The sequence below is a fragment of the Lytechinus variegatus genome, chromosome 2 (genome assembly GCF_018143015.1).
Source record: "Lytechinus variegatus isolate NC3 chromosome 2, Lvar_3.0, whole genome shotgun sequence".
Lineage (NCBI taxonomy): Eukaryota > Metazoa > Echinodermata > Echinoidea > Temnopleuroida > Toxopneustidae > Lytechinus > Lytechinus variegatus.
The window spans coordinates 25,524,863-25,547,385 of record NC_054741.1 but is presented as its reverse complement, the minus strand read 5'-3'; the positions used below and the strand labels follow the sequence as shown (position 1 = coordinate 25,547,385).

At 37.0% G+C, this 22,523-nt stretch overlaps 1 protein-coding gene across 1 annotated transcript in view; it reads left to right on the top strand.

Moving 5' to 3' along the window:
- Positions 1-22,523, top strand: part of LOC121407677 (multiple epidermal growth factor-like domains protein 6) — a 64,162-nt gene that overhangs the window by 5,743 nt on the left and 35,896 nt on the right. Inside the window, exon 2 of the mRNA XM_041598861.1 lies at positions 16,680-16,814. Coding sequence (XP_041454795.1) covers positions 16,680-16,814 — 135 coding nt within the window. The remainder of the gene's footprint in view (positions 1-16,679; positions 16,815-22,523) is intronic.

Here is a 22,523-nt window from a genome sequence, read left to right as displayed (position 1 = left end):
TTTTATCTTGCCTCCCTTATATTTTTTCGTTTCCTTGTTAAATTTCGCTTGTTCTCTTTGATCGCTCCTAGTTTTATGGTATTAACAATTTTACATGACACCCATACACACATCACACACGCGCACTGTGATGTAACCACACACGCTCGCGCACACCACCTTTCCGTTCACATCCGCATTCATGTCATCATAGCCCAAATTTTTCAACTTCTTAAAAAAAAATATGTATCAAAATAATATTCAAATATTTCATGAAACTCTTTTTGATTCTATCGTTCTCTCTGAACAATCTACTTGTGTGTGGGTGATACTCTTGCCATTTTCTTAACAAGCATGTCTAAATTAATGAGATGGAAAGAGAAGAAAATGTTCTGTCAATGTTGCGTGGTTTGCTGTGACCGAGGGACATCCTCCCTGAGAATCCATACTAAGGGTAGGCGATGAAATAACACTTCCTGTCTTTTGAGCCTTGAGGAAAGAGAGCGAGAGAGAAAGTGAATTAAAATGATATCACACAATTTTTTATTATTATATCACTGAAATTAATTCATTAACAATTCGACTGCATCACAGACCTCCCATGGAAGTCCTATTCATTTGTCAGTATTGAATCTTAATTATTTAATGTGTAGACTGTTTTGAATCCAGTTTTCATTTTACTTAGCCATTTTGTAGTAAAACAAATACACTTTCATTATTTTATTGTACATAATCAGCAAGAACAAGACCAAATTGTTTTTAATCATTAACTTACAGTATGCTTAAGCGTGGAGTTTTTAGAATGGGGGGAGGGACCGCTTAATACACAGGGATAAACTTCACATCTAACCTGAAAGCGACTTGATACAGGTTGAGATTATCATCTGAACCGGGGTAGGGGGTTAAATATAGCTCACTTTACCCCCTTCACGGAGTCCAAATCTCCCACATCAGTGAGCCTAGTTGTTCAGCCAAGTTAAGTTAAGTCACAGTTTCTTACTGCTGGAAAGAATACAGTGTCCTACAGTGTGTTCACAGTGTGGAAAACAATGTTCAAAGTGTAGAACACAATGTTCACAGTGTAGAACACAATGTTCACAGTGTAGAACACAATGTTCACAGTGTAGAACACAATGTTCACAGTGTAGAATACACAGTGTAGAACACAATGTTCACAGTGTAGAATACAATGTTCACAGTGTAGAACACAATGTTCACAGTGTAGAACACAATGTTCACAGTGTAGAACACAATGTTCACAGTGTAGAACACAATGTTCACAGTGTAGAACACAATGTTCACAGTGTAGAACACAATGTTCACAGTGTAGAACACAATGTTCACAGTGTAGAACACAATGTTCACAGTGTAGAACACAATGTTCACAGTGTAGAATACACAGTGTAGAACACAATGTTCACAGTGTAGAATACAATGTTCACAGTGTAGAACACAATGTTCACAGTGTAGAACACAATGTTCACAGTGTAGAATACACAGTGTAGAACACAATGTTCACAGTGTGGAACACAATGTGAATTCAAGTTCACAATGGGAACACTGTCAATATGTGACAATACTGTGGATAATTTAACACTGTAGAGATTTCCACAGTGTGAAACCATCTTTACATTGTGCGAGTGCATGGCTTGAATCGCATCTTCCCATGGTCCACTGTGTGGAGCGTTGTGGTCCAGTGGATGAGTCTCCGGACTTTGAAACAGAAGGTCATGTGTTCATATCCCAGCCGTTGCGTAGATTCCATCAGCAAAAAAAAGATACACATTGTACTACACTCAACCCCGGTGAAGTAAATGGGTACCTTGCAGGAATTATTCTTTGAAATCCGTGTGCCCTGTAAGTAACTATACGACCGTCACGCTAGAGCCGGGGTATAATCATATCCAAATCTTTTGAAAGGGCATAGAGACGTTATAATCATAATGTGATATATACAAGAGCTGTTTATTAGTAGTAGTACTATTATTGATAGCACTTTTTGGCTTTGCGCTCTTTCCATTGGGGGTTCACTTTGGACCGATACTATATTGTCATATGGCAAACAAAACGAATTTGTTTGTGAGCGCTTGATACGGTATTTCATTAATTCAAGTTTTTCATAATATATCAATGGAATAAAATGGATGGAATAATTTCATGGATCTGTCAATATTTATTATGTCAGTGGGCAGATTGTGATATTATCTTTGTGAACTAATTCGGAATTTAAAAAAGTCAATATCGATTGTCATTTGCATCATATTTATATTTGATAACTTTGGGTTATTCCGATGACACATTTGTGTCACTGGAAACATTCCCATAAATTTTCAGTGCATAAACACACTTTTACACAATAGGACTTGGAAATTATATTTTTTTTTCAGTCTGGAAACTAAGCCATACCCCCAGGCCATACCACACCTCCATTACTAGCCCCCGCAACAAAATCATACCTGATTAAAGGACAAGTCCACCTCAGAAAAATGTTGATTTGAATCAATAGAGAAAAATCATACAAGCACAATGCTGAAAATTTCATCAAACTCGGATGTAAAATAAGAAAGTTATGACATTTCAAAGTTTCGCTTATTTTCAACAAAATAGTTTTATGAACGAGCCAGTTACATCCAAATGAGAGAGTCGATGATGTCACTCACTCACTATTTCTTTTGTTTTTTTGTTGTTTGAATTATACATTATTTCAGTTTTTACGAATCTGACGATTAGGACCTCCTTGTCTGAAGCACAAAATGTTAAAATAATGGAATTCCACGTGTTCAGTGAGGTTTGAAACTTCATTTCACATGACAATGACGAGAAAATAAGAATAAAATCATATTTCATATAATAAAATACAAAAGAAACAATGAGTGAGTGATGTCATCAGTTCCTCATTTGCATACCGATCTAGATGTGTATATAACTGTTTTGTGAAATGAAGCGAAACTTTAAAATGCCATAACTTTCTTATTTTACATCCGATTTTGATGAAATTTTCAGTGTTATGCTTATTCTGTGCTCTTTTTATTCAAATCAAGTTTTTGTTGGGGTAGACTTGTCCTTTAATGAATTCCCTTTCTGCACACAATGTTCATATTGATAGTGTGATCATAATGATACAGATTTCTATCGAAGTTTTATCACCCGTAAACGACCACAGAATGGATACTAAGAAAGCGTTATGTTTGATTTTTTGCTTCGAAGTAATTGAGTTGAAATTGAAATACTTCCGTCAAGATTGAAAGATTATTTTTAATGGAAGCTGATTGAACGTTGAATTGAACAGGTGGTTTTCGAGTCGGTAACATAATACCTACGATATTCACTTTTCTGACAGATTTCATAGATAATATTTATGATTTCATTTTTCATAATTTTCAAACAAAGCGATGGTAGATTATGTTTCAAATTTCTCTTAGTGATTTTCGCTTTTCAAATTTTCATGAAATTTGCGAATATTTGTTGAACTCTTTCTATATAAAAAACTTTTGTGGCTTGTCTACTTCTGGTTCATGAGAAGTATAATATTAAATAAATAGAAAAAGGGTGCGAGAAATTTGATAAAAATATGATACGCTTAAGCTTTGAATACACAAAATTTGATAAAAACATTTTATCCAAAAAAACATATCATGATTCCTAATGACAAACCGGACGAAAAAGGTTAATTTATTAATATACATTTTCGTTCATCCTGAGAAAATCTTATTTCATTTCTTTAACCCTTCAGATATAACAAAATAACGAAACCTGGGGATAATTCGACCCGCTATACACATGATCATGAAGATTTTCTGTTAATATTCCGACTCGCTAGGTGGTTATCCGGGAGAAGGGGTGGGGGGGTCATCTAATTCATTAAATCATCTCAAAGTAATTATTGCATGATTATGTCACTTTGGTCGTTATATTAGCTTGATTAGGAGGAGGATGTTGTTTTAAAGGCAAACTATGGGGTTGTAAATTCGTTAGTTATTATTGCGCGGAAGAGACTGATGTAACATCCCAGCTGGAGTTGAGGACTTCATGAATGATCCGTCTCGAAAGATTTTGTTCATTTTCAAACAGTAATGAAATGAACGTGATTACCGCCTCTCAATGTGACCATTTACAGAGCAGGTACAGTTTTAAGAGAGAATGATAAACAATCTTAATTTAATATTCAGGCATGTATATTTCAATATTTGTATTGATTGCAGGAATTGAGAGTGAGGAGTGAACTTAAATAATGCAGCTATGGCTAATGGGATTGTGAGTGATTGCTTTAACCAGTAGATCGGAGATGTAATATGTATTTATCCTGAACGTCAAACCTTAATTAGTACTCACAGGTAATGAGGTATAGGTCCTATACGTATGTATTTAGGTCAAAGTCAATGTTCAAACTCCGCTCCTGAGTTTGGGTGACTTTTGTAGAATGTGACGTCAACACATAAGTTAGTTACTTTGTTGTGTTTCTCAATAGTACATGTAGCACTTTGCAGAGAATTTGGTTGCATTCACTGAAATAAATGACTAACTAGAGTCCACCCCCATAAGAGTTGAAATCATTTCTTTGACGCAAGAATAATGTAACGAATCAAAAGATGGTGACGAGAGCACAACGTGTAGGAAGGGAGGAAATGAATTCGAATTGTCGAGCACAACGAAAAGAATCTCATTTTCTGGAATGCATGTACCCGTTTCTTCCAATATCATATACCGGCAATCCAATTTAGACAAGAAACGGGACATGGTCAATATAATTTGTGTTGGCAAAATCTTTTTTATACTGCTCAGTGACAAAGCCTTCGACAACATTTTTTTTTATTTCCATGATGAACCACGACTTTTCCACGAACAAAAATTAGAGAAGAAGTTATTATCTTTATAGTAACATATCAAATAAAAAAAAATTATCATGAAAGCAGTTCTTACAAATTAAGTTATTTTTTGCCACTTGATTTTAGAAGAACAACTGAAGACTCGTACATGTAAGCTAATATTGCATTCCCTTTTCAAATGAGTCAAGACAGTTGTAAAGTAAATGTGATCAGCACCCATCAATAGTACGGTAATGACGGTGCAATTATTTGAACTCTAATTATAATGTATAGGTTTAATTATGAGTAACGATTTATTGAAATCAACGAATTACCAAGACCCCCTTATGAAGCTCCATTAAGATAGAGTCATCTTAATCAAGGCCCTGCATTCTTTCAGTCTCTGAAAACATACTTACGAGTGACGGGCCGAAGAGACACCGTACTTGGTGGCTTATGTTTATATCTTCGTCAACACTCACTGTCAACACTCAACACCCCGACTGTCATACATGGCACTCGAATGTAACGACAAATCGGAGGGCAGTTTGTCCTCTGGTTCACTAAATTGGGTTAATATCATTCGATGATTCATTGACATCTTGAATGAAGTATTCATATCAAACAGCTGTAACAGTTCAAGATTCCACCATCCTTCCGTCCTGTTCAATAGCACCCTTTCATTACAAAAAATAGGAAAGGATACAAATTAAAAGCTACCGAAATGCTGCTTTTTGATTTGCTGATAGATACTTGCAACGGATTGCGGTTCTGGTGATGTTTTGGAGGCGCTGAACTTTACTGCTACAGGAGACTGAAAATGGAACACAGGATCCTGATCCCTGGGGAGGGTGAAGATAGAACATGCCATTGCGCTATTGTTACACTGCCAAGGCTGTCAATGTTACAGTCACACCGAATCGGAACCGGCTCCAGACAGATGAGAGGTACTACGTTATTTTGAATGGCATATAATCGGTCGGTTTGGGGTAGGTTTTGTTGGTGTGACATGGTCAATAGAAGAATGACATAACTACTGAATAGGAATGGCAATTTCTGTAATCGGTTTGTATGGAACTTTTAGCGATGTGACAGGGTACTTGGGGCGCGCTGATATCCGAAATTGTAACAAATCAAACTTTATTTGGTAGAAAGAAAGCTCCATCTCAGACAGAGCAGCTAGTAGGCAGATACTCCACTGATCCGAGTTTGAAATTGAACTAGTTTGATAATTATGACAGCGCTTTTTCTCCGAGTGATGACTTAAATTGTTGCTTGTCTGTATGTGTACGATGTAATATAATAATGTGACTTATAACAAGTCCACTCCGTATAGTTATCAAGGCGCATAAAGAGCTAAGAGTTAAATAAAAAAAGTTTTTAGAAGATTTGTTTAAGTCCCGACAGAGACACATTTTTTATGTCTTCAGGAAGGCTATTCCACAATGTGGGGCATGCAAAAGCAAATGACCCCCCCAAAGTTTTTGTAAAAGACATACACAAGGCATGCACAGAACAATATGTATAAAATACACATTTCTGAGAGATGTGCGAAGACAAAGTCTTCATCGTATGCGTAAGATAAAAGGGTGGGTGAGTGAGTGTGTGTGGTTGGGTATGTGTTTTAATTTCAACAGATGTGTATCAATCAGATTACATCTTGGACGCCACCAGGGCTTGAAACTCTGCAATGGAGCTTGCATGGCTTTATAGGGGCGCACGCCACAACCCCATGGTCATGTTATACGGCAAATGTATATATATATATATTTATATAAAAAAACAGTTTATAAGCAATGTGTCAGACATACAATGTATGAAATGAAAGCATTCCGAAAATGATCATTTGAAGAGTCTGTTCACATTCATGCTTTTAACTCCAGTTTTTTCTCTAACGATGACTTATGACCCGGTCACGCATTCAAATAGACCTGTGTGTTAGTGTTGAGTAAACAGTTTCTTTTATACAAAGCAGTTTTCTTTGTTCAATTTATTTCACCAGGTGTAAATATTTGTTCAAACCACTTCCTTGTTTAATTAAAGTCCAATTCATTCAAATAATGACTGAGAATGGTTTTAAAGGCCATCTTAAGACGATTCTGGTGATATCTTAAGGGTATTTGATAAAACGGTTGCCTACATGAAATAGTGTCTGAATATTTTGTACTGTATAGTATCTTGAACTTAAAACTAGATCCTCATTGGAATTTTTCAGAGAGCATAGATGCACCATGTGCACGGTCTTATATTTTTCTTTTTGTCAGTCGAGTTGGTAATTATTGTCGAAAGGGGCACTTACTTCAAAAGACAAGGAAGCCATCTGTTGTTGCTCGAATTGTTTCATACTCATTTTCAAATCTTTGATAAAGGTATGCATTTTCCTGGTTTATTACCATACCTATCTTTGAGAATACGTAAAACGAACTTAAAGAACCTTTAGAATTGACTACTTCAAGACACACAAAAAACTATATCTACACGGGCATGTTATAGCTTAGTTTATCCCAGAGGTTTGAAACCTAAACCTGACAGACTGAACACTACAAGTCAATAAATAGATCACACAAGAACCGGTATTTATGATGTATTACATGACGTCACATTTCTATGTGTTGTCGTCACATTATATCTGTCGATCATGGAACCTTGATCAGTTTCAACTACCCACGGACTCGCAACGGATCCGTAGCAGTACTTCTGGCACAAATCAGTCTAGGATCGTGGTCATAGTATGCAAACGGTTGTAGAAGAGGATATCTTTACAAACCGATAGAGCTGTCGAAGTGACAAAAAATGTTTGCATTAACAGGGCCTCGGAAACGGGGGAGGGGGGGGGGGTCTAGACTCTACAGGGGCTTTTTTTCAAAACAGCTTACAAAAATGTAAAAATGACCATCTGATTAGGATTTTTTACATGGTAACCCCCCCCCCCCCACTTTCAAAACCGTTCCGTGGTCCCTGCTGTAATAACGCTATATAAGGATTATATTAACTCTTCTTTAAAAAAATGAAATGATGACATGAAATGCAGCACCATCAAGATGAATCATATAGATAAAACAACTAATTTAACATTTGGACTGGACTGACTCTGACAAAGGACAAATAAGAAAAGATGAGGGTAATTTCGGAGTAATAGCCCCCCTTTTTTGCATGTCAAAATATCTTCCCGTGTCCGCGGCCCCTAAATTGGAATCCTGGATCTGCCCCGGTACCATTTAAAATTTATTTTGACAACCTCATCAGGATATCAAGCAATACCAAATAATTCACTTTGTAAGCGATTTTATCAGGACTGCTGTTCTTCAAAATGTAATACGTAACAAACGTAACAAGAAAGTTTTAAAATAATTAAAGATGGTCAAAAGTATGTATTTGACCATCAGTAAACTTACATCATTCACGTGAGTTTTCATTTGACAATGTTTTGAGGGTTTTTTGTTTGTTTTTTATTCATTTGTCTTTGATTTTTTTTTAATAAGGGATTTCTTCATTCGATAATGATGTCAGGACCATTAGGATACATTGATTTGGACTATTCATTTCATCTTTCCCTTTAATAACTATAAATATATGTCATATCATATTTTATGTTAGTTCCTGCAAGCTGAGGATTGGAAACCTGCCAAGTCAATTTGTTTTACTCGTCTTTTTCCATGTTCCTCCCAAGACTGGACCCAGAGTTGCCAGGATTTTGTTTGATTCCGCCATGTTTCCCATCCATCAGGAGGAAGATAGCGTGCGAGGGTCCGCTTTACCTGGATTCATGGACACTGGATGTCATTCTTTCTCCTCTTCTATCCTTCATTATCTCTTTTCTGACTTCCTCTCTCACTTACTCTCCCTTCTTTTTTGGTCTACTCTACTCCGGCCTTCTATCACTTCTTTCTCTTGTTTTATGCTTCTCTCCTTTCATTTCACCATGGAGATCTGTTCATCTCACTATGGATTCTTTTTTGTTTCTCTCTCTATTTATCTGTCTCTTGTCGTGTCCCGAGTCATGTCTTTCTGACTAATTTTGTCGTCATCTTCTCCTAATCACACATTTCTTCCTCTCCATAAACTTCAGATATTGAATAATTTCTATTCACTTTTTTATTCTATTATTGCGCATCAATCGATTTCCATTTATTTCCAATCCAATCACGGTTTTCATCGTAAAATGACACACTAACTTCTCTGGTACTGAATAATTTCGTCTGAATAGTAAATGATTTCTAATCATTTTTTTTTGCTTTACGCATTGAGCATCCATCGATTTCTTTTTATATCAGTTTCCAATCCATCCCCTCAATTTACTACCTTCTCCGATGACTAGCAACTAGCAAGGACAAGATAGACTCGTCTTATGACGATTTAATCGTAAAATGACTCAATAACATCGCTGGTAGTGAATAATTTCTCTTGATAATGAATGATATCAAATCATTTTTTACTTAATGAATTGCGCATCCATCGAAATCCATTTATATCAATCCATCCCCTCAAATTGCTACCTTGTTCGATGACTGGCGAGTACAAAATGGACTCGTCTTAATTAATGACGGTTTTCATCGTAAAATGACTCAATAACTTCTCTAAAAATTAATAATTTCTCTGAATAATGAATGATTTCTAAACATTTTTTTTGCTATATGGATTGAGCATCCATCGATTTCTATTTATATCAGTTTCCACTCCATCCCCCAAAATTGCTACCTTGTTCGCTGACTGGCGAGTACAAAACATTGCAAAATGGACTCGTCTTAATTAATGACGGTTTTCATCGTAAAATGACTCAATAACTTCTCTCAGCAGGAAACATATTCGAACACACATATTTGAGTTCATATACATTTACCATGTAGGCCTATATTGAGGGGCTTACCGAAGTATTCTTAGATGGACGCTTGTATTACTATGTAAAAATTAATTGCATTTGTTACATCTAACATTACCTTCCCAAAGCCATAATAAAAAAAATAATGTAAATATGCCGTTTTTACCCAAGTGTGTCGCCCTTTTAAAGCGAGGACCTTTTATCGTTTTTCGGCGGACGAAATGACCTTCAATTTTAGATGTGAACTTTTTTTTTTTGGGGGGGGGGCTTGTCAAATTTTCATCGCTCCCTGGAAAATCCTGGATCCGCCCCTGTATCTACGTATGTGTTTGCTGGTCTTCCTCTGTTTTTTTTTACCTGAGATGGAGTTAATACCAAGATCCCAGAAACAAGTTCGCCTTTCCACTAGGAGCAATGGCCAGCAAATGTCACTTTTCTGTCCTGATTTTCGGCAGATGGCTGTACAGCTCTGTAAAGTTATGGACATCTTCTCCATTCGCTCCAAGACAAAAGTTGAATTTCTTCTTTTTCCTCTTGTTCAATTTTTATACAAAATATTGGGCATTTATGAGGATTGAAGAAAAATTATAACAATATGTTACCTAAATCATGCTTTGATTACCACCCCAAGCATGCCAATGGTAACTTCTTCGTAGGAGAAAACGACGAGTTCCTGATGACGACATTCCGGAGTGTTGTTTGTACCACTTACCACAATCTACATGTTGACCAAATCGCCGATTTTAGATTTAAGTAGTGACATCAGTTCTCAAATTTATCTTTCTACTTCATAATCCAGTTTCTTTCAAACTTTCATCTTTCACCCAAGTTGATTACCAAAGTTGAAATAAAGAGTATTCCTCGTGAGGGACTAATATTTGGTCAGGGCTACAAGGGGAAAAAGATGTCTTGAAAGGGGAAAGATTTTCGGAGTTTCGGTATAGGTATTCGGTGAATATGACTGTGTATTCAATGGGACGTAGGTAGTTTTAAGAGATCAAATAAAATATTTTAAAGATAAAATGACCTCAGAATACCACCCCAGATATTACCTCTTTAAATAAGGAAGAGTACAAAAGTACTTGGTAAAAAGGAAGCATAGGCCTACATATGTTTTGAGTAACATGTTGCCGCATAATTGCGTAAAATCTACACAACATTATCTTGTGGTTATCTAAACCGAACATACATTTGTAAATGTTCTCTCTTAACCAATATTGGGGAATGGGCATCGTCCAAAGGAATGTATATATCTTTTCACCATACATCTTCGCCGTACAGTGAAGTTTGGGGGCAGTTCGTGATGGATTATGAATAGGATTTAGAAGCTGATGTTCAGTAGAGGATGGGGATCTTTATTTCTGTCGCCGCTTTGGCATTGTGGCGTAGCCAGTTCTACTCAAAATGGGCGTGATAGTTTCATCGACTCAAGGGAGACCAGTCGCCCGTTTCATAAAGAGACTTACAACTATGGTAACTTTGCCAACTACCATGGTAACCTTGATTGTGATTGGCTGCTGAGTCATGTTACCATGGTACTTGCCATAATGACAAAGTTACAAAAGTTGCGAGTCCTTTATGGAATGGGCCCCATGCAGTGCCCAGTTTCATAAGAGTAACAAGTTCTCTCCCAGCCAATCAAATCGGATGATTTCAGTAGCTTTTAACTGTTATTGAAATTTTTTCGTTATAACAAGTTTTATGAAATGGGCTCTTGAATATTGTGCATGAGAGCTACAATCGTATACAATAGAATTATTTCTTTGGATTGGGGGACCTGGAGTGTATTTGTGTGTGGGGGGGGGGGGGCTGGAAAATAACAACAATCGAGGAAAAAAAACCTTTGCACATCATGCACATGATAGCATTTAGTACCAGCATGTATTGCAGATGACACATCACTTTCACGAGGTCGCAATGCTCCGAATTCTGAAATGAGCATTCTTTTCGGGGAGCGTGTCAACCTCTCGGGTGATATGGATGTGAGACCCTCGTGACACCCCTACGCCATCCCCAACTTTCCCGGCATCCAGGGGGGGGGGGGCATGGTACGCTAACATATTTTGCTCTCCATAAAACATTACACGATGTGACATGACATGTCGGATTTTGAGAAGCTATAGAGATGTTTTGCTCGAGTTATGATTTCAACTGACAACGCTGCCTACGTTGTCTTGCCTTTTTCGAGTTATCCAGGGGCGATGCAGTAGACGGGTCGTCGGGTCGATGTGAATGGAACCTCTCGCAATGGCCCTGGGATGCGCGGGTACTGGGGTTGCTGAAGCACCCCAAGATTTTCTTTGGGGGTGTTGCGTGTATTATTTTCCATATATAGGCAGCACCCCCTGGAATTCTGATAAGTGTCTAAAAATTGAGAAATGTAAGCAAAATAGCGTATATATATTTTTTTTTTGCTTGTCCAATTTCTTCTCTGGATGAAATTTACCTTCATTTTGCAGTAAAGCCCTTTTTTGCTTGCTTGTCAAATTTACATTAAAAAATGTTCCCAGGGACCTCAGTCTTACTTTATTGTTGACTTCCTATGAGCTTTATTCAAGTATACGGATTTTGTTACTTTTTAGATAACTATAGATATCTATGCAATTTAATCTGTTCGAAAAATGACAGTTTATACCTTGGTCACATTTGCTCTACGGCGGCCGTACGGCGAGTCGAAAACAGTCGTTTTATTCATTTTTATTCAAACCACCGATATATCATGTATATAGCTGGTACAAAAAACAAATGTTAAAACGGCTGTTTTCAACTCGCCGTACGGCCGCCGTAGAGCAAATGTGACCAAGGTATTAGTTTGTATCCATTTTCCAGTCAAGTTCAACGTAGATCTTCTTGAGTAACCGTCTGTTATGACAAACTAGATTCTACGATTCCCGCGGGATGGGATGTAGAACGGATGGTATCTTGTTTTAAGTATGTTAGGCCTAATTGTAAACGGATAATTTTCAAGTTTGGTACTCAGCTGCTGTGGGTGTTGGGTATATTAGAATTACGCGTCACTATTTTATTTCAATTGACTTGTCCTGAATGTTCATCACCATTACGATGTAAAGAATTAGCAAAAAATAAATCTTTCAGATTTTTTCTCACCCTCAACCCTACCCCACTCTCTCTCTCTCTCCCTCCTTCTCTCTTGTGTAAGGGTCTTTCATTAAAATCAGTAGATTTTCTGTAACGACCATGATCATTCAAAACACACCTTATACATCCCCACGTGACATGTGTCACCGGTATCCAAATACATGACTTTCTGAATTAGCAATGTCTTATTTCGTTTAGTTGTAAAGGGCAAGATGTCACTGATGACGTCACAATGCATGCATGATATCCCTTCGGGTACCAGCAGACATCTTGTGTACAGATGCCAAACCCCATACTGAACTTGGGCCCTGTTTGGTACAGATCGAAGTAAACAAAGTCTCAATTTTGTTGTACTTTATTAAAGGTATCCTTCATCATCATGAATATTCATAGGTTGCGCTCTCGAGAAGGAGTCGTGTGGGCTAGTGGTTAGAGCCTTGGACTCATGATCGTGATTCGCGATGTTGTGAGTTCGAATCCCCGCTCTGCCACTGTGTTTCTGCTTTGATTAAAAAAGACTCGAGTGTAATATCTGTTGACTATATAATAAGTCCAGGCACTATGTCTGCTTTGTTTCCCTATCATATGTAATTTGTCATGAGCTTATATATGAAGTCAATAATACAATTCTGAATTGTTTTCTATTGGTAACTCAAGGAATTTGGTTGACTTAAGTAACTTGAACGTGTGTATTTATTTTTATGTGTAAAACTTCTTTTCTCGAATTCGTAAAACGTACTTTTCAGAATGAAAATATTGATTGAATTAAACAGGAACGTAAATAGCAGTGTATGGAGCGTAAGAAGAGCAAACGCGGAGAATGGATATCAGGGAAGATAAAAATTCATTAAACGAAGGAAACCGTGATTCATTTTGATACTACTCACATTTATTGTCGATTTTTTTTCTCCTTTTTGTCTGTAAGCATGGTTAGTATTGACTTGTTATCAGCAGGTGATTTGAAGTTAAAACCATGTTCTGTTATAAGAGTCATATTGCTCACCTTGAATGTCAGCCAGAATGGAAATGCTACATTAAACGAGTAGTATTGGTAAACCTTGGTAATCTAAACACTGTTAAGCCAAATGTTTCTCTCGACCTTCTGATAGAATTCAAGTCGGAGAGGGGAAAAAACATCTGGAAATCCAAGGAAATGGAATTAGAACAGAATGACGGCATCCATTTCTTGGCGTATCAATCGGTTGCAGATAGGAGAAACAAAATTCTGGGCCTACATTTTTGCAAATTTATGTTTTTTCTCTCGGAAAGTCCCGTTTAAGATTTCCTTTTCTTGATACGTACCAAATACAAGCTAGCTATGCCAACAAGACCATTAACTTTGGATAGTCAATAGTATCACAAAAACTCCTTGATATCAGGATAGACTTATGGTAGTGAGGTACGAATTTCAAAGAAAAAAAATTTAATTCGCTGTATCATGGGTAAACTCGTCTGGCGAAAATAAATGCATGTATCACAAGACATTTTCTGAGTTTAGCGCTGTCTAAAATCAAAGCTATGTTGCGTGCCTATAGCGATGTAATGAATGTTTGGAACGCAGCATGTCTGTGCCCCTGACCCAGTTACTAAATATTCTATGAGGTTGCCCCATTCTAACTGAAACAAAATCGAATCAAGCTAAACAGAGAGTTGGATAGATGAAGTATTCACACAAGACGTCAGTCTGACTATGTTATTAGCTACGCTAATTAGCCGTTTGCACCACTGAAAGAGATTCTAGTGCGTTTAAACTTTTTATTTTACTTTTTCGAACGATGCGTCAAATAACGAACAGCCTATATATACGAATTAAAATGGGTCGTAAATCTTGCAATGATCAACGTATGCGTCAGTCTGATCATTGTCTTGCGCTAAACGAGAATCAGTTGATAGGGGAATATTTGAAGATATATCTGCTTCTTTTATACATACGCTGCAGTCACAATTCCCTTACGGCCGCCATACGGCGAGTCGAAAACAGCCGTTTTATGTAATTTTATCCAAACCACCCGTATGCAGCTGGTACAAACAAAATTTACGACGACTGTTTTCGACTCGCCGTACGTCTAGCTTAGGGGAAATGTGACTGCGCCATTAAGATAAGTATTATCCAAGTATGATCTAATGCTTTAATCTGATTAGTTGCGCTATTGAATGATATATCATTTCAGTCTACATATAAAAGACGGACTAAAAATCCTGGGTCCGTGCTTGGTTGATACAAAACATAATTACATATAATTTTGTACATAATTAATGCCTAAACAGAAATTTAGCTCCCATAAGATAACCTGAGTTTGAAATAAACCAGGCTTCTCTATCTGACAGAGATTCGTCTGTTTGCTTATAATTGTCGATAAGTAACATCACACTTCATCACATCAAAATTCAGTTTCATGAAGTTAACTGTGACGTCACTTTATGTTGTGTGGCCCCTTGACCCGTAAATGCAATATCCGGCTTGGTCCAGTATGCAACTCCACTCGGATATCCGAAAGTCGTGGGCGATTTATTCCCATATTGCGTGCAATATCATGAGCACATTCTGAAGACGGCTCCATCCGGGTTTTTTTCATACTCGGCCGAAATTCGATGAACAAAAACGTTTTCATATCAATGGACGTGGACCTTTAATTAAGCTGAAAAGCAGAGCCTTGGAGAACACATGTGAAAAAAAATCCAGTTCGTACTGAGCGCCTCTTGAAATGGTCACTTATAGATGCTTTCTAAAGATCTCGTGATTACCTTATGAATATTAATTTATCGGGGATGAAAAGATGATATTCAAAGAAGTTGCTATCTAGATAGGAAGAGATATAGGTATAGACGATAAGGGGGTCTATGGGGGAGGGGTGGGGGAGGCTTGATGCCTCGTTTTTACCCCCTTTTGCTCTCCCGTGCGTAGTTATGGTTATAATTACCAGGTCCATCATCAGTCATGATCCCATTAATGATTTCCGTTTCCCCTTTTAACCGAGGGCTTCCAGGCCAAGTCATGAACACTTCCTATATGCGTGAATAAAAATATCTTTCCAGTCCCGAGAAAATAAATTTCGATATTCGTTCTGTTTTTTTATCCATGACTCTTAGAACGTGCATTCTATTTTTCAATTCATAGTATGACTAGTTTGAATTGTCCATCAATTCTTCATTCGTTTTTTTTTTGTCTTTCTTGAATCACTTTCACGATCTATTTTGTGTATGTAATTATTTATGTTGCTTATATATATGTTAATGCCTATATCTATTTATTAAATCAATGTGTGTTATTTTTTTCAAATTTTTAATGTCTAGATGTCAGTTGTGGGTTGGTCTTTATGTGGGTACACATCTCAGTTGCGTTTATCCCCCCTATAAATTTGGTTTTTAATTCATTGAGACTACATTTTTATTTTCCTCGGTAAATTGTAGTTGATAGGCAGAAAACAGCATGAGCGCTTAACACGTGCAGTATTCATATATTTTCAAAGTTTATTTGTTAATCTATTCATGGACGTATGGGCCCTATAAACCTATATTGTATTATGTTAATCCATTTATTGGTACATTGTGGGCCAAGGATTTTTGACAAGGATTCAAATGAGACAATGGTAACATAATTTGTATAGATCATATTTCCATTTTGAATCTTTTAGTGGAAAATGGTCAGAAACCTAAACGGTTTCGTCTCCCAGTCTTCATTCAGATCATACAATTTAATTTCACTCCAAGGCATATGAAATGCAGGTAAATTAAACAAAGTAGTTCAGCAACAGGCTTACAAAAATGTAGTAACTGAACTGCAAGAACTTACCCCCCCCCCATGGACTTGCTGAATAAAAATTTTGGAATTTACTATGACAATACACGACACTTCATGCAATCCGATGTACAGTACGTATCTGATACATTTTCCTGCTACATTACAGTTTTTAACATTTAAGATTGTAATAATATTATTTCAGCATGTTCAATCTTAATGTGTTTTTTTTCCACAGAAAAAGCCGAAGAGACGGAAAGATTTACGGAGCGAGTATACACCACTGAGTAACAGACACAAGAAACGTCTACTTGATATTCATAACTCATATAGGAGAAAGGTCCCAGGACCAGCGTCTAATATGGATGAGATGGTAAGATCTCTTTCAATTAAAATGTACTTGTATTTATCATGTTTATGCATTTTGATCGTACGTCTATGTTGTTACTGCTAAGGTTCCTATAATCTATCACCACCATCATTACTATTAATTGAAAGATGGACCGTATAAAAGATGGATCACAACGTATGTGATTCCCCTTCCCTTCCCGCACCGGGTTATATAGGTAAGCTCAACCGACATACAATAATAAGCTCTCAAAAGCTAATATGATTTGAGGGTTATTCCGAAACACGCGTAAATTGCCTATACCTCGATGTTCGTTTATCCGAAAACGTAAAGGGTTCGTTAATCCGAACATTTGTGGCGTTATTCCGAAGGTTCGATAATCCGAAAACGAAATAAGGTTCGATGTTCCGAAGGTTCGTAAGTCCGAAAACGAAATAAGGTTCGTTGTTCCGAAGGTTCGTTAATCCGAAAACGAAATAAGGTTCGTTTTTCCGATGGTTCGTAAGTCCGAAAACGAAATAAGGTTCGTTGTTCCGAAGGTTCGTTAATCCGAAAACGAAATAAGGTTCGTTAATCATTACGTTTTCGGACTAACGAACCTTCGGAATTACGAACCTCATTTCGTTTTCGGATTAACGAACCTTCGGAATTACGAACCTCATTTCGTTTTCGGACTTACGAACCTTCGGAAATACGAACCTTCGGAATAACGAAGCTTCGGAATTAAGAATGTATGCGTGATTTGAGTATATGAGGATGGTTTTTGGAAAATTCTTGGAATTCGAATTCAGCATGTTCAAGGAGGAAATCAAATAAAAATGAAATAGATTTCATTACATACTACGTTACAATTCAAAGAATATTTTCATTTATTTGACAAATAAACCGATCCTTGGTTCAGTTAAAAACTCTTGCAGATGTAGATTTTGAAAATTCAGGATGTTGAATCTTCATGTTTGCCGAAATTGTATTCAGGCAAACATGGCAAACGACCCGAGTGTCAATCTAACCGCGGTCTCATTTACCGATCCCAAGCATTGTGGTGACATTACAATGCTTTCTTCTTGGTATTGCATACTGCAGTAATATCGTGGTTAATATATTTTCTTAGTAAGATCTACTATGCACCACGTCATTATTTTGATTATGCATCATTTTTTCCTCAGTAATCATGTTATTTTTGTTATTTTTGCTTCTGCACAAAAGTGTACTTTTATCTGCTTATAAAGCGACACATAATGCAGGCGTCATAACAAAAATCAATTTAAGTTCATGCGATAAGAAATAAATGAATGAGATCAAAATATTAAAAGTATTCCTTTTTTAACTTATTCATTTGGAACTAGAAAATGACGAAAGGATATGAGCGCAGGGCTGATGTGTGTTCCAAGTCGTGTAAAGTCTTTAATGTTTGATTTTATTTCTCCCGTGTTTTAGCGATTGGGAGTAAATGAACAATAGCATAAAAAGGGACTGCAAGCGATTCAGACATTTCAGACAATGTTCCAAATCTGCTACATTTACATCCAAAGCGATACTACTATTGATACAACATAGACCTATGATGTATGATCGATAGTTGGCTGAATATCGTCATCGTAGTTTTGTGCGTTCATTGATCTTCAAACGTGTCTCGGTCGAATTCTTCCAAGGCGAACCCTCTTCCAACATGACCAAGGTGACGTTACCCAGACTGCAAATCAACCTAGGTGTTAATCACAAGGTGAATGTTGTCTCGATTTAGCTCGCCCCCGTACTTTTTCCACATGTCCCAGGGTCGAGCATGGCTGAGATATCTTATCCTTTCCTTCATCTTCTTCAACAGGATCCGTGTGTTTTCTAATCAATTCAATACCTTCCCCAACATTTGGCTTTCACCTGCATGGTTGTCCTTAAACAGTGTCAGGTCGTGGTGGGGGCGTGTTCAGATTGAATTTTATGGGGGTGTGGGGTCTGAATCGCGCAAAGGACCTATACTTTGTGACGTCAACATATTCATTAAAACATACGAATAAAATAAATATATAAATAAAAAAAAATGTGTTCAAGTATCATGGACCAAAGCTTATCCTGGATCAACCTGGCACCGTTATCTCCAGTCAGACCATGAAGGTCATGAACTGTTCTGTCAACATATTTGATCCAATCTTACAAGTTATGTACATAAGAAATTCATTTAAGTATTTTATGGGGGGGGGGGTTCTGGGGGCGACTACATGTAAAATTATTTCCGTGCTGGTGTCGTTAAAAATGAAATCCGAAAATTTTAAACAAGAAAAGGATCTCTTCTTGTGCTCCTACAGTACAAGTCAAGGACCCATTTTTGACAGCGTATGCAGAAATGCAATTGAGATTGGCCGATAGGGTACTGAAAATAAGTAAGTGGATGAAATTAGATAAAAACCCAAATATCATTGCCAAGTTTTTTTTATTACCCCCTCTCAATCTTCGGAATAAGGGTAGATTGCGGTGGGTGTCAGCGAGTGGTGAACCACAGGAAGCCAGCTCTTCTCCTACCCCTTCCCGTTATCATTCTAGTAAAGAAAACCCCTCATGTTTCATCGGTTTGGGATAACTTCATCATGTTTATCATTAATATCCATTAGTTCTCATTTATGTTCGGGATAGGGAGCTAACCCCCTCTTTCTTTCCCAGTGATATCATGGATCGTTGATAATTCGTTGTAGAAGCGATTTAATGTATGATGTCAGAAAGGTGGTTGCGTTTTTTCGTTATCTTTGGAACATTTAGCTCTTAACTTCATCTTGAATTTGCATTGCGGTGATACGGCACGCCACAATTCGACCTCTGTGACCTGCAACCATGCATGCCTTTTCTCAATACTTCTAAACCATATTTTGCTTTCCATCATTTTTCTTATCTCTTAGAAAGTTAGAATATAGTATTTACTTTCATCACTCACAATTTTACATCTACCTCTCTGTCTCTCTCTCCTCTTAGCTCCATACTTGCTCAACACCCTCCCTCTCTCTGTACCTACTCCTTATGCAGATCCAAACACTCTCCCCCTCTCTCTTCTATAGACGCCATTCTCCATATCCATTCCTCCGTCCGTCCATATTTCCATTCCCCTCTCTTTCTCTTATTCCCCCTATCTACCCCCCTCTCTCCACCCCTCTTCAATAAGCAGTCATCCACGCTGACCTCTCTTCCCCACTTCTCTCCTAAAATGAGATGAGTGTCATTTCATATTCATGTTACGAATTTCCAAGTAGTCAGGTGAAAGCACAAAGTAGTATTTCAGAGATTATGTTTCATCTTAGAATACCCTTGGATTTCTTCAAAGAAATATGACAAAGATGATGATGGATGACACAGTTATACGAGACCAACAAAACCACCAAGTCGTAATTAAACCACGTACAAAGTGGCATTATGACACGATCTTTGCATTTCTTGAAAGTAACAGTAAGATGAAAGTGTTTTAACAATATAAACTGCACAAAAACATAACAAAGCATAAAAAACCCTACTAACATCTCAGAAGTCAAAGCAAAGAATGCATACACCACTTATAGTTAATTAAAAAAAATAAAGAGAAAGAAGAAAAGAAAGCGAAATATAAACATGAAGAGAGATAGAAAGATATATAAAAGAAATAATAGATTGATATAAAGAAAGAAAAGTAGAACGATTAAAAAATATGAAAGCTATCACGAAACGGACAAACCAATTCAGCGTATTACTTGTATGATCTGTCTTCTGTTTGGACCGCGGAACCTGATTGGTCTAAAGTAAAAGTGGACCGACCGTCGCTCTTTGACCCTGCTTGCCGATTGGCTTCTTTGGTAATGCTGGAGATTACTGTTCATGAAGACTGTAGGTTCTGATCGGAGAATGGTACGGATATGTCTACCAGCTAAGCAGGATTTACTGAGTACACAGATCTTTTACAATATTTGTGATGGAGGGAAATTTGCTCTTCATTCGGAGGGTTTATCATTATTTTATCCGAGGACAACATTACTAAATACTCATTCACATTACAATCCCATAACAATACTACGACCATTTCAATGTGTATTGCTTCTTAAAAACGTCTTCCATTTCCAAAGCCCGATTTTTAGTTTTAGTATGTAATAATTATAATAGTACTATATTACATAACAATTAGCGCATTTCTCCTTCATTTTTTGCGTTAATAGCTAATTTTCTATGGTGCGTTTTCAATATGAAATTTTGCCGATCAACTCTTCCACGCATTGGCATTCATTATACGAAAATATAACCTACAACTTCGCTTCTTACAAGAAATAAATTAAGTGGTCTGAATGGGTGCACAAGTTGTCTTTTCATTGCCTGTCGGTCTTTTGTGGAAGGTATAAAATGAGTCAGTTTAAAATGGAGTACAAATACCCGGCCCATAATCTCAAATGCAAGCACAAGCATGACAAGAGTGACATCTAATTGATATCACGGCCCCGTCTTACAACGAGTTACGATTGATCCAATCAATCGTCACTCTATGGAAGTCCATCAGTGTCATAATTTCTTCTACAGGAAATTTGCACAATGTTTTTTGTAAACAAAGAGAAGCACAGCAAACTTTCAAGAAAACAATGAATGCATGAATATACATCATAATAAAGTTTTTTTTTATAATAAACATGCATAATAGATGCTGATCGTGCTGGCTTTCCATATATATAGTTGCGATTGATCGGATCAATCAAAACTCTTTGTAAGACAAGGCCCTGGACGATGGGACGATCACCGAGTGATGACGGAGTTCTCTGACCAGGAAGGTAATCGTCTACGTCATCACCATGAGCATGATGAGGCGCTCTCTGCGTCTGGGACACACATGACTATCAAGGATTCTCGAAGTCCATTCATTAAGAAGTGTTTTGCAGTCATTCGAACTGTTCAATGAATCATTGTGGCGGAGACGTTTGATTACTTATGGGGTGGCGGGGGGTATTTGGGGGTGGTACCATTTGCCCACCCCGTCTGTTGAAGAAAAGTTACTACAAAGAGTCAGGAATTACCTGACATTGCTTGAGACCAGCTTCAAAGTTAAGCGTATTGTGCCCCTCTACAGAGTGGACTTGGCGCTTTATAATTCACATGTTATTATTATATTTCTGTAATTATTATATTAATTTTTCCAAAATAAATTTTTTAAATTGAATTAAGGTCCTTCATCCAGTATTAATCAACTCATGAATTCATTACTGAATAGATTTATTTATTTAATTATTTAGATATTTTAGGTGAATATTAGTAATCATTTTAGCTTTAGATATCCTAAAAATCAACATCCTTTGATTTGTTTTTAATGGTCTTCCTATTTCTACTGCACAGGCGCGATATCCACATCTCCGGCGGATGCAAGCTTTTTATGCTCTGTTCGGAAGCCATTTATCGGCGCCAGAAGCATGAGAAAGAGGACCTATGCCCAGTTTTGGGGCTATAAAAGTATATTAATGTATTATTAAAAACGTCTGGTCATGAAGAGAAAAATTTTCCTCATCTAAATTTTCAATACTTAAGATGAGATTATCCCTTTTATTGATTATTACTATCAAATCAAGTTAACGCATGGTAAAAGATTGGGAACCTTTGATCTAACAAATAGTTTCTTTGTGATGTCGTATTTTATTTTTTCTGTTATAGTCTGGTGATAAATAGGACTAAAAAGGTCTTGAAAACTCCTGAAAATCTAATGGTGTACGACAGAATGATTGATTTCAATTACATGTCTATTCACTT